Consider the following 12,271-nt stretch of genomic DNA (forward strand, 5'->3'; position numbering starts at 1 on the left):
TGGAAATTATGCCGCGTAAATTTGAATTGTAAATTTGACGATAAAAGTAATGGTTGAATTCCTCGTTATCAACAAAATATATCAAATTATGTTAAAAGAAAAAAGAAGTTGTAATGATAACAATGTTATAAAAAACGCCTTACTTCTCAACTCTGATTTATATATATACAAATATTTGTAAGTATTTTATTTTTCACGTTCTGGAAGTGCAAGAAAGTGTAGATAACAAATATACTCGGTCTCAGATTGAACATTTGGTACTGTGGTGCGCTGTTGATTGGCAAAGTTAGGCAAGGTCTTGAAGGCACTTCGAGGATATTATTAAAATAGCATTCGCGAAAATAACAGTACGTATTGAGTAATATCGTATTTTTGCTATTATTGCGCGAACGCTTGGCGAATAAATTTGATGATTTGTGAAATATTTACAGCATAACAATAGGTCGAGATGGCTGCCCGTTCGGTCCTGAGATATTTGAAACCAAAGCTCGTGATGTTCCAGAGCCACCGATCCGCTTCTCTGTCTGGCTTCGACATTCAGCACAGAACTCCCACCATCAAGAAGGTGATGCCCATGCCAAAGGCTCAGTATGGTGGTAGGCATACTGTCACCATGTTACCTGGAGCTGGCATCGGACCAGAGTTAATGTCTTACGTTAAAGAGGTGTGTAAACATTATTCAAAATCTGTAGTTTATTATGTTAGAGATTGAAGGCATAGCATATTGGTTTTCCATCCAGCGAGCTGATATTGAAAATTTATGGCTTATTTATGGATTTATATAAGAGGAATATAAATCTCTCTCGTTTATGAATTTATTTAATAAAATTTGCTGACATTTTGTTTGATTCTTGATAATATAACTATATTATGGACATGATTTTGATATATAAACAAAATTATTAAATCTATTCAAAACACATTATTTTATTTAATTATAATTGCTCTCTCTAGGTTTTTAAATACGCTGGTGTACCAGTAGACTTTGAGGATGTTGATATCAATCCCAATGCAGATGACAATATTGACTTAGCTTATGCAATTACATCGATACGTAGAAACGGAGTGGCATTAAAGGGTAACATAGAAACACACAGTACGGAAGCTGACGTTTTATCACGAAACGTCGCGCTGCGAAACGAGTTAGATCTCTATGTAAATGTTCTGCACTGTGTATCCTATCCGGGCGTCAATTCTCGTCAGAAGAACATCGATATAGTGATTGTCAGGCAGAACACTGAAGGCGAGTATTCCATGCTGGAACACGAGAGCGTCCACGGTGTCGTCGAAAGCATGAAAGTTATCACGAAGTCCAACTCTGAGCGTGTTGCGCGTTACGCGTTTGAGTACGCCAAGAGGAATGGCCGCAAGAAAGTTACGACGGTCCACAAAGCAAACATCATGAAGCTATCCGATGGGCTCTTTTTGGAGATCTCGCGACAGGTCGCCAAGGATTATCCGGACATCATCCACAATGATATGATCATCGACAACTGTTGCATGCAACTCGTTTCGAATCCGCATCAGTTTGACGTCGTGCTGACGACCAATCTGTACGGCGCCATCGTATCGAACGTGGTGTGCGGTCTGTTGGGCGGTGCTGGCCTATTGGCCGGCAAGAATTACGGTGATCATTACACAATCTTTGAGCCGGGAACTCGTAATACCGGCACCAGCATCGCCGGCAAGAATATCGCAAATCCCATTGCGATGCTGAACGCCGCGGTCGATATGCTACGTCATCTGGGTCACAAACATCACGCTTCCATTATACAGAATGCGATCAACAAGACTATTAATCAGAGTGTGCATACCCGAGATCTTGGCGGCACTGCGACGAGTAGGGAAGTCGTCGACAATATATTGAAACACATTAAGATCGCAACTGCTTAAGACTGAAAATTTTTATTCTAACTAGAAATCTCTTGTAGTAGCTGTTCACGGAGAACGGCGAGTTTAAAATAACAAGAATCTTGTGATTTCTCTTTTAGTAAAATATTAATAATATATTAAAGTAGCTCTGACAATTACGATAAAGCGATGTTTCGGCAATATGCAGCAATGAGATTTTGTCCGCAGGCGTTCGAAACTGCAAAATATCTCGTACAAAATTGTTACCAAAAAAATCCTTTTACTTAAATATACTTTGACAGATTACAATTTTCTTGCTATAAATCACAATGCTCTGTAATATAATAATAATATTTGTGTAATAATCGGAATTTTATATAAAATACATAATGTACATTATAAGAATATAATAGTAGTTCCTATGGACAAATTTACCAAATATTGTGACTATTGTTGCTGTGAGAATAACTTGTATGAAAGGCGAAATATTCGTTATATCTTGTCATTAAAATAATACTCGCTCATACTTGAGCGAAAGAGATGTGGTCATAATTTATTAACAACAAGCTGTAGATTCATATGTCGCCTTAGCACAATTTTACCTAGATGAATTAAAATTCTAACACAATGTAAAATTACACTTTATTACTTTAAGGTTATATTGTAAAGTGTATATACATGCCGCGTTCATAAGAATAAAATGTAAATTTACATGTCTAAAGAAATACTTGAAATTAATTCTGTAATAGTTGCAAAGCTAATTCTTCATCAGCCTGTAAATCAATAACATTGGATACTTTCTGTCTTTTCCCTATCTTCTTATACTCCTCTTGTGTCATCAATTTTCTTTTGGATGGCCTGTAAAACAATCAAAAAATTAAAAGTCTTCGAATTTACTCATGATTTACAAATAATGTGCTCTTTTTACCTGTGAACTACACTTTCTTTCTCAGATTCATTTTCTTCCGATTCGTTGACGGACGATACTTCTTCATCTGTATTTCGTTGCTTGCCATATATTTTATCTGGATCAGGTAACCACGAGGTATCAGGACCTTCATCAGATTCATCTTCGTTAACATCATCATTGCCTACATCTATTTCTTCATTAGACGAAGAAGCATCTTTCTCCTCTTCATCATTTGCTTTCATTTTCTTAGCTTTCAGTTTCCTCTTCTCCTCTTTATGCTTTTCTCTAATTTTTTCTCTGAATCTTTTTTTATCGAACTGATCCTCCTCACGCAAGATTTGCTTAGCTATTTCAATATTAATACCAGAATCCACTTCATTTTCATACTGTTGAGCTAATGCTGACATTTTCGTTTTGGTAGAATCAATTAATTCCTGAAATATATATACAAATGTTTTCATTAATATTTTTACTTTTATTTAGAACAGGCTATTTCAATTTGAATGCTTTTAGTCAGTTCTCTTTTAGTTTTTATTAATTTTAATATAAGTGTGTGTAAGTCAATTCTTGATTTTTGTGATAACTTTATAAAATTGCACACAATTCTTACTTGTCCTTCATCATCAAATGTGGTCTTCTTATTAGGTATAATGTTCTTTCTGAGTATCTTTTTGGCCAGTGCAACCTTTGTAACAAGCTTCTTTTTATTTGCAATGTTATCATCCTTCTCTGTTATTGGTATATCAACGATATCTATATTTTTCCTTTTTATAGTTAATATGTCATCATCATCGCTATCGTCTATAAAAAAAATTATATATGACGTTAAATGGTTAAACGCATTTTGTGTGCAACAGAAATAATCATCTTTAGTTTATATAATACAAGATATTTAGACATTCTTTAATTTTCTTACCAAACTGAAGAGAAGCGAGATCTTTCTTTTTAATCTGTTTCTTTTCACTATTTGTAGTATCAGGGATATCACTTGTGTCAGAACTGTCTCCGCTATCTTCCCGCTCACTGCCATCTGCTAAGTTATTTGAAATTTTATTCGTCTCTTCATCTTCAATCTTAATGCTATTATCAACCGACATTTTTTTTTGTATTCTTTGCAAGAATCGGATTCTTGGAGGAATAGCTAAACCTAATGATCTGTGAAAAATCAATCGTGAGAAAATGCTCAACATTATTTATGTGTGTATATATACATGTATTTAACAATTTATGTTTTTAATGCTTACTTGGCGTACGAATCTGTGTCTAAAGCATGCACATTGAAGATCTCTTTATCTTTCATTAGGAAAACTGATTTGATATATGCTATAAAAGCTCTCTGAGCTGTTTCTTTCAATGCTACATCTCGTGCTAATAAAGCTTCAAGCTTACGATGTGGCGACTGCAGTTTGCTTGGATTGATTCTAAATATAAAAATAACGAGTATAATTTTATATTAGAGAAAGCAAAACTCTTATATATATGCATATATAATAGATCTTACTTTATCATATTTATTGGTATTTTACGTTGTTTAAGCTTTTCAATTATCGCCTCTTCGGATGGCAACAAGACTAAGAGAGACTCGCCACCGCTTTGAAATCTGGCAGTTCTGCCTGCTCTATGTATGTAAGCATTGACGTCTTCTGGACAATCCATTTGGAGTACCCAATTTACAGCAGGAAAGTCTAAAAAATTACGATAATACGTTATTTAATTTACTGATAATATAAAACTATAAAAAATTTTTATATTATGTATATACGTTTTGATGTGGCAAAAAATTTCATAGTATAGATTTTAAAAGAGTATTCTTATTAATGTTTTAAGATTTAGATACCTAATCCACGAGATGCAATATCAGTGGCAAATAAGACAGCGTATTGCTTCTTGCAAAATGATTCATAAATACTCATTCTTTTCAGTTGATGAAGCGTGCCATAAAGAGCTAATAAACTGACACCAGGACGTAGTCGACAAAACACTTCGTATATGTATTTCACCTGTAAAATTGATTTTAGATAAGTAAATTATTTCAATTCGGCAATTAATTATTGATATAACAAATAATTACCTGCTTACAGCTAGAAAAGAACACAATAATCTTCTGCTTTAGATGATTTCGTATAAAAGACCATAGCATTGCCATTTTATCTTCTAAGGAACATACAATATAATTTTGTTGTAAATTTTCCGGTGTGGTATGTGCAGAGTATTCGTGCACAGACACATATAATGGATCCTTGAGACTCAACCTTGCTAAATCTTTTACAGATCTAATAGAAATGTAAAATATACTTGATATAATATTCTAAAATAAAATTCTAATTCCATGTAATTATTTTTTAATATATATATACATACTTTGTCTGAGTCGCCGAAAAGAGTAATGATTGTCGTTTAGGTGGCAAATTTTCAATAATACAATTCATAGTCCTTTCAAAACCCATATCTAAGCAACGATCTGCTTCATCTAACACTAATATCTATAATTTATCATATCTTTATTAATTTTTCTTATAATTAGGAACATCATGTTTGGATATGTTATACAGTTTCTTTTTCTTTTTTTCAACAGATTAGCATTCTTAAAATTTTGAAAATTAACAACTATAACTAGATAGTTTAGAAGAATGTTCTCGGTTTTGAATACCACAAAGAATGTTAGCAACCACATGCAATAACCATTGCTCAGAAATAATTAAAAATTTTTCTGTTGCAACCTATTATATAGTTTCTGATTTATTTTGAATTTTCAAAGATAAAAGTTTAAAGAGAAAGACCTTTATTTTATAAATGTATTTATACTTTTTAATATTTCTAATCTATATTTAAATTTTTATTTGAATTTTGTTTAATAATAATAAAATTTAATTGTTATATTTTTAATAAATGTTAAAAAAAAAAGTAAAATTTAAATAACTGCAGAAGTTATAAAGCAACATATTGTTATGCCATATCTAACATAGGTTCTGTTATAAACTATATAGTATGGCATTCTAAAATGAGATTTATAAAGTATAATTCCTAGATTAAGAATGTAAGAATCCTATGCTTAATTAAGAAAGATATTATTTCATTACCTGCATATTTACACAATCGAATAATGGGTTCTCATCCATATGCTGGAGCAAACGTCCCGGTGTACATATAACTATATTGCATTGATTCATACGTTTCTTTTCAAATTTCAAATCCTTTCCTCCTATAATCAGACCAGCTGAAATGTCATGGTACCGACCAACTTTTCGCAGTGTCTCGTATATTTGATACGCCAGTTCTCTTGTTGGTGTAATAATTAGTGCACCTAGACCATCCAATCTTGACCATTGTTTGCAGTATAAAATTTCTAAAACCTACAACAATAACTTATCAATTATATATCATATCAATAACATAGATGTGAGAGATATCGATACAATTCATACTGGGATAAGAAAAGCCAATGTCTTGCCGCTGCCAGTCTTTGCGGCTCCCAAAATATCGTTGCCTTGTAAAGCCAAGCCAATGCTTTGCCTCTGGATGTCCGTCATATCGACGTAATTATTTTCCGTTAAACCCTTCAGAGTAATCCTCGATAAAGGAAGATCGCTGAATTTTGTTATTTTAGTAACGTTTATCTATAATTAGATTGCAATTAGTTTTACATTTTTTACACATTGTTACATCTCGTTACATTTTATACGAGGTTATATACTTACAGTGTTGTACTTGGAGCATAGTTCCTCAATTTTTTTACTCTCCGGTACACGTTTCCTTTTTACATAAGCCTTCACCTTCTTATTTGTCATTTTTATTTATTTTAGTTTTATACTTTTTCAACTTTTGAATCATATAACAGTATCAATCACACTATTTTACTTAGCTTTGTGTGAATACATCAAATCAGAACACATGGCATATTGAACATAAAAAAAAGTAACGCTATAGAGAAGCCTGAGATGTCGACACTTTCATGCCATGTACGGTGGCGCCTTTACATCCATTTATAACACACATAGATAAGATACGAGATACAAATAAATTCATTTTAAATTTAAAAAATGTTTTAAAAGCAAAATTATCATTTTTTTTAAATTAAATTTATTGTTAATCAAAAACTTTAATTTAAACTATAGATAATTTTCACTTCTTTTCTTCAAAAAAAACAAAAGTGTGAAAATATAATTGTCTAATGTAATATTAAATCATGTTTCAAAGAAATAATGTCAGATCTAATATCTGTGTAAAAAAAACATAAAAATCATAAAAAAACAAAATTTTTTAAAATTTATTAGAAGAACTGAAGTAGAAACAGAAAAGAGAGAAAAAACGAAGATGAAAAAAGAGAGAGATGAGAGAGAACCCAAAGAAATTTTTGGATTATCTTAATAATCCCTTATCTTAAAAATTAATTTCATGTTAAATTTTTATCAATGTCCTTCAATTTCTTTCTTTTTTTTATTTTGCAAGCCAGCGATATACTTTCAATAGTATCACTGCTTTAAGAGAATGAAGTGGGTAACCCGAGTAGGGAGATGCATTCTGCGGATGATATGCCGTGTAATATACGAATCAGTGTCAATAGAAGAGAGACACGAAACTATTATTAAAAAGCATAATGTGTGGAATGCGCGCGCGTCATCTTGTAAGCGACAGTTGCATGTACGTACGCACAGTGTGCTTGCATCGCGGCAGCGGAAAATTAAGCTGAAAGAAGAACAGTCGTAATAACTTGGCGAAGGAAAGAGAAAGTAGAAAATTCACAGTCAAATATATATTAACTGTGTTATATTATCTAAAGAATGGGGAAGATTGAGCTGAAAGAAGAGGAATAAAAATAACGAGAAAAGAAAGGAGAAAGCGAGAATAAAGGGGTAGAAAGAGAAACGAGGCCCAGGGCCTCAATGATCGGAATGTAAGCTCATATCGTCATTACAAGGATTTGTAATCGCGGATCTGGCGTCGAGAATCTCTAGTAGTGATTCTGACTTACGAGAGACCGTTGGTTTAATGTGCATTCCGATAATTTAGAAAGATATGTTTTGAAGAGGAGAAGATACTATGCAACCAAAAAACTACGCGAGAAGGCAACAGAGAGTGTTGCGATCTTCGTGGATCGTGCCTCTTGTGTATCTCTTGCTTCCAGGGTCGCTTACATTTGGTTTTCAACTAAAAACAGCGGGTGTCGTGATGAGAGATATGGGTAAGCGAAGTTGATATACAAAACAAATAAATTGATATAAAATCTCTTTTCGATCATCTTAACGATAACTTCTTTAATCAATTTGAAATCAATCCTCTCTCTCTCTCTCTCTCTCTCTTTTCTCCAATAGAAATGTCAAAATACTGATACTCTTTCAATAATTAAACAATTTTTTGCAAATTAAATTTTATATATATAATATTATAATAATATTTAATTACGCGGTAAAATAAATTTTACTGCGAAATAATATGCATATTTATAGTCTGATGTTTCTGTAATGCAAGAAGTCCTGACTAACACTCTTAATTTACTTTTAAACATGATAAAAAAAAAAATTACTTTTTTTATTATCTTATTTTATATAAATCATATTTTAACATAATTAAAAATATTTCTCGATATTATTTTCGATGATCGCACGTTTCGAGGATGTTTCTGGTTTTAGATATTTGAAGAGAATAGGGAAATACAGTATAAGGAAATATAATAGAAAATTCTCTAGTATATTAGAAATAAATATTATAGTAAAAATATAAATAATATCACCTTTAGAGAATTTATATAATAAGAATAAATTAGAGTAAATTTCTGTATTTGTTTAAATTTTATAAGATATTGAATAAATTAGACAATAATCTCAGTTAAATAAATTCTAAAAGTAAGAATTATTGTTATTCATATGCATTAATAATACATCTTGTATTATTAAATCGTTTATTATTTCTAAAAAATTTATGGCTTTTTACATATAATTCCAAAATGATAAGTAACGAATTGTTTTAATATTATTTATATTTATATGAACCACCTTACAATTAGTTTATTATTATATTGTGAAAAAAGAGAAAACTTTGTGCGTTATAATTTTATATTAACACTTGCACAATCCACAATTTAATTAGATAATTTCTAAATAATATGATTATGTAAGGAAAAATAGAATAAAGAGACTCTACATAGAGAAGAAAAATCTCGACAGAGAATATTAAAACGCCATTTTAAAAAATTTTAAAAATATAAAATTTATGAAAAAATTATTGTCTAGTTATTGTGAGGGGGGAAAGATATATATATGATTGGGAAAGTTCTACTTTCTTCTAAATAATGTGATCTCATTGTCGATAGATGCGCTTCTAACTGATCTCTATTGCGTTAATTGAGATGCGTATGTGCGGTATACAAAGTTGCATGTTGCAGTCGAGTTGGAATCTTCTTAAATTGATCCGGACGGTCGCCCCAATGACTTGAATTATGATTGGCGGACCATGGGTTACTAGGTTTTTAGTTGTTCGTTGTGCCTATTGTGTTTATTAACACCATTTCTATCCTCCAATATTACCCGATTGCTACATCGAGAAGAAAAAGTAAATAAGATTTCGAATAATTGAAAAAGTTCATAGATATCGAATGGACAATATATATGTTTTCTTGGAAAAAAATATTTTACTGATATCTAAATTAAATTCATTAAAATAATGTGTATCTCACAAAAAATGGGAAAAGTCAGATCTTTTTTCTTTCTCTTCTTATTTTTCTCTTTTTTTTTAACAATCTTGATACAATAAGTTTAGCCGCAATTTTATTTCAGCAAAGGATGTAGTGGATCTAATTGAAGCCACAAGGATGCATGAGCAACTTTACGGAGTAACGACGACACAAAATCGTTGTGGAGATGGCATGATCGCATATGACATTACGGAAAACGCGATGTTGATGGTTCATACTAATACACTATTTCCGTCCGGCATACCGCAGGATTTTTCCATTTTGGTCGTCGCAAAGCCAAAAGCTAGTGAGTCTAAGCTTGTAGAAAACTGTATAATTAAGACGCACTTTTACATCAATATTTCTGTTTTAATAAAGGCGTTTTTAATTATATCACTATTGTTAATTATAACTTAACCAAAAGTTAATATAAAATTAGTCAAAGTTTTTATTTATAAAAGAGATAATAATTTAAGGAATTTAAAATAAATATTTATGATTTCAAAAATTAGAAAAAACAGATTCAATATTCCATTATATGTATAACAGATTATTGTTTCATTCATCTGTTTTTGCAAATCCAATTAAACTTCGATAGCTTGGAGAAATATTTCTTGAATTTCGATATTTATTTAAGCGGCTGTCGAAGCTTGTTATATGAAAATTTCACAAAAATGATCATTTTTATTATGTAAATAGAATTTGTTTAAAATTATTGACTGTAGATTACTCGATGCCGATACTCTTTACTATCTATGGCGATATTGGCGAAGAACAACTGGTTCTTTCATTGGGGCGCAATATCAGCTTTCTCTACAATACAAATGCGGAGGAAAAGGACGATGCAATTTCATTCGGCGTCGATATCTCCGATGGGGAATGGCATCGGTTAGGAATTAGTATTAAGGGTGACGCCGTTACCATTATTCTCGATTGTGATAGACATATCACGAAGAAGCTGCAAAGAAGTCGCGAAAAAACAATCACCGGCATCTTCATGATTGGGCAGCTTAGTGGTGGTTTATATCTGGTGAGAAAAAAATTCGCGATGATAATACAAAATAAGATATTGTTTTTAATAGAGAATTCATTTTTTATAAAATTTTTCTTTTGAAAGGAAAAAGCTGTAATCGTGAAACGGTAAAAATTAAAATTACGACATTATTGTATACATATATTTTACGTTCTTTTAGGGAAGTCTCGAGATGCTGAAGATCGCTCCAAATCCAGACGCTGCTTATGAGATCTGCACGGTATTTGCGCCAGACTGTAAACATCAATTAAAAGACAGGCTGAATTATAATGCATCATCGAGTGGGAATGAAGATGATGACGAAAAAGGGAACGAGAATGACTCGAACACAGATGATTTAACTAACACATTAAGCTCAACTATTAATATTTCCGTAAGAATAAATATTAAACAAATAAAATTAATATTTTTAAAAAGTAACATGAATGAAGAAAATTTATGATAATTTTACACACAAGATAGAGACAGATAAACTATCATTATCCATTTTCTAGCTTTATATAACACTTACACACACATATACACACATACAGAATGTGTGTCCCATTTTATATCTCATTGTCAGTAAAATATCTAGAAAATCGAACAATGTAAAAAAAAAATTTTAGACAAAATATGATTATCAACTTCAAAAATTAGTAGTTTTAAGATATTATATTATATATTTATAAGATTTATAATAGAACTTTATTCTTTATTGATACTAATATTGAATATTTCAGACGTTTTACGAAGCAGAAATGATGAGGAGTGCAAGTATGTATGAAACGGAATCAAATAATCAACAATATTACGGCGAGTCGACAATTGATCCTTACAACGAAGAATACATACGTACTTTTTCAATGCATCCTAATAAAATGTATTATAATGCTCGAGGTCCACCAGGTCCTCGTGGATTTCCGGGACCGCCAGGAATACCAGGATCTCCAGGCAAGAAAGGCGAATTCGGTAGAGATGGATTGGCTGGATTGCCGGGTGTAGTCGGTCCACCGGGTAACGTTTTTGTAATACCCTTGTTAAGTCAACAGAGCAACGAAAAGGGACCAGACTCCCAAGTAGAACTGATAAACCAGATATTATCGCAACACATGCTTGCAATGAGAGGTATAGAGGGACCGATGGGACTCACGGGCATCCCGGGACCGGATGGACTTCCTGGACCTCAAGGTGAAAAGGGAGAACTCGGTGATATTGGTGAACCTGGAACTAGAGGGGAGAGAGGTATGAAATAGCAATTCTGGTGTAATTTTTATAAAAAATCGACGAGCTTGATCAAACGCGCTTGATAAAAGTTTATTTTTGATAAAAATTATTCTAAAGTTATCAATTTCTAATTTTTATTATCAAGAAATTAGAGAACAACATTTTTAATTTGTTCTATTTTTTCGATTTACTTTAATTCCTAATTTTTAAGATTAAAAAATCGAATTTGTAAAATAAATTCCTTGCTATTCCTTTTAAGCTGTTTATTTTTTGTTAGTATAAAAGTAACTTTTTTCGTAGGAAGTCCCGGAGATTCTGGCAGAGAAGGCAGGAGGGGTCGTCCTGGCAGAGACGGTGAGCGCGGTCTTACTGGACCTCCGGGAATGAAGGGCGAGCAAGGACTGATAGGATTACCAGGCTTACCGGGTGATAAAGGCGAACGGGGACCTTCAGGGATACCCGGCGAACCGGGTCTGTCGGGTCACGAAGGGATGCAGGGCGAGGATGGTCCTCCTGGTCTACCGGGTCTACCTGGTGAATTGGTAAAGTATATTAAAATCATTATTATAACATATATATATATATATATATATATATTCCC

General features: G+C 32.2%; 3 protein-coding genes across 3 annotated transcripts in view; 2 read left to right on the top strand and 1 right to left on the bottom strand.

Moving 5' to 3' along the window:
- Positions 1–24: 24 nt before the first annotated feature.
- On the top strand, positions 25–2,568 carry LOC115236626 (isocitrate dehydrogenase [NAD] subunit gamma, mitochondrial). Its single transcript, XM_029809194.1, has 3 exons — positions 25–347; positions 432–664; positions 955–2,568. The coding sequence occupies exons 2-3, from the start codon at positions 449–451 to the stop codon at positions 1,891–1,893; spliced, it is 1,155 nt and encodes a 384-aa protein (XP_029665054.1). The 5' UTR covers positions 25–347; positions 432–448; the 3' UTR covers positions 1,894–2,568.
- Positions 2,478–6,695, bottom strand: LOC115236623 (probable ATP-dependent RNA helicase DDX10). Its single transcript, XM_029809187.1, has 12 exons — positions 6,460–6,695; positions 6,187–6,378; positions 5,842–6,114; positions 5,123–5,244; positions 4,833–5,034; positions 4,599–4,761; positions 4,263–4,446; positions 4,006–4,182; positions 3,678–3,916; positions 3,372–3,562; positions 2,780–3,195; positions 2,478–2,709 (listed from the first exon to the last, which is right to left on the bottom strand). The coding sequence occupies exons 1-12, from the start codon at positions 6,547–6,549 to the stop codon at positions 2,586–2,588; spliced, it is 2,373 nt and encodes a 790-aa protein (XP_029665047.1). The 5' UTR covers positions 6,550–6,695; the 3' UTR covers positions 2,478–2,585.
- Positions 6,696–7,219: 524 nt separating this feature from the next.
- LOC115236604 (collagen alpha-1(XI) chain-like) overlaps positions 7,220–12,271 on the top strand; it is a 14,130-nt gene continuing 9,078 nt past the window's right edge. The window contains exons 1-6 of the mRNA XM_029809148.1: positions 7,220–7,943; positions 9,535–9,738; positions 10,157–10,461; positions 10,625–10,837; positions 11,187–11,688; positions 11,971–12,212. Of these exons, the coding sequence (XP_029665008.1) occupies positions 7,802–7,943; positions 9,535–9,738; positions 10,157–10,461; positions 10,625–10,837; positions 11,187–11,688; positions 11,971–12,212 (1,608 nt within the window). The 5' untranslated portion in view covers positions 7,220–7,801. The remainder of the gene's footprint in view (positions 7,944–9,534; positions 9,739–10,156; positions 10,462–10,624; positions 10,838–11,186; positions 11,689–11,970; positions 12,213–12,271) is intronic.

Source organism: Formica exsecta, unplaced genomic scaffold, assembly GCF_003651465.1.
Source record: "Formica exsecta isolate Colony F162 unplaced genomic scaffold, ASM365146v1 scaffold258, whole genome shotgun sequence".
In the NCBI taxonomy this organism is placed as follows: Eukaryota; Metazoa; Arthropoda; class Insecta; order Hymenoptera; family Formicidae; genus Formica; species Formica exsecta.

Coding starts and splice junctions, on each gene's coding strand:
- LOC115236626 (XM_029809194.1), top strand. CDS start 449: ATGGCTGCCCGTTCGGTCCTGAGATATTTGAAACCAAAGCTCGTGATG. Junction 665..954: donor TAATGTCTTACGTTAAAGAG/GTGTGTAAACAT, acceptor TGCTCTCTCTAG/GTTTTTAAATACGCTGGTGT.
- LOC115236623 (XM_029809187.1), bottom strand. CDS start 6,549: ATGACAAATAAGAAGGTGAAGGCTTATGTAAAAAGGAAACGTGTACCG. Junction 5,035..5,122: donor TTTTCGGCGACTCAGACAAA/GTATGTATATAT, acceptor CATTTCTATTAG/ATCTGTAAAAGATTTAGCAA. Junction 4,762..4,832: donor TCTTTTCTAGCTGTAAGCAG/GTAATTATTTGT, acceptor TCAATTTTACAG/GTGAAATACATATACGAAGT.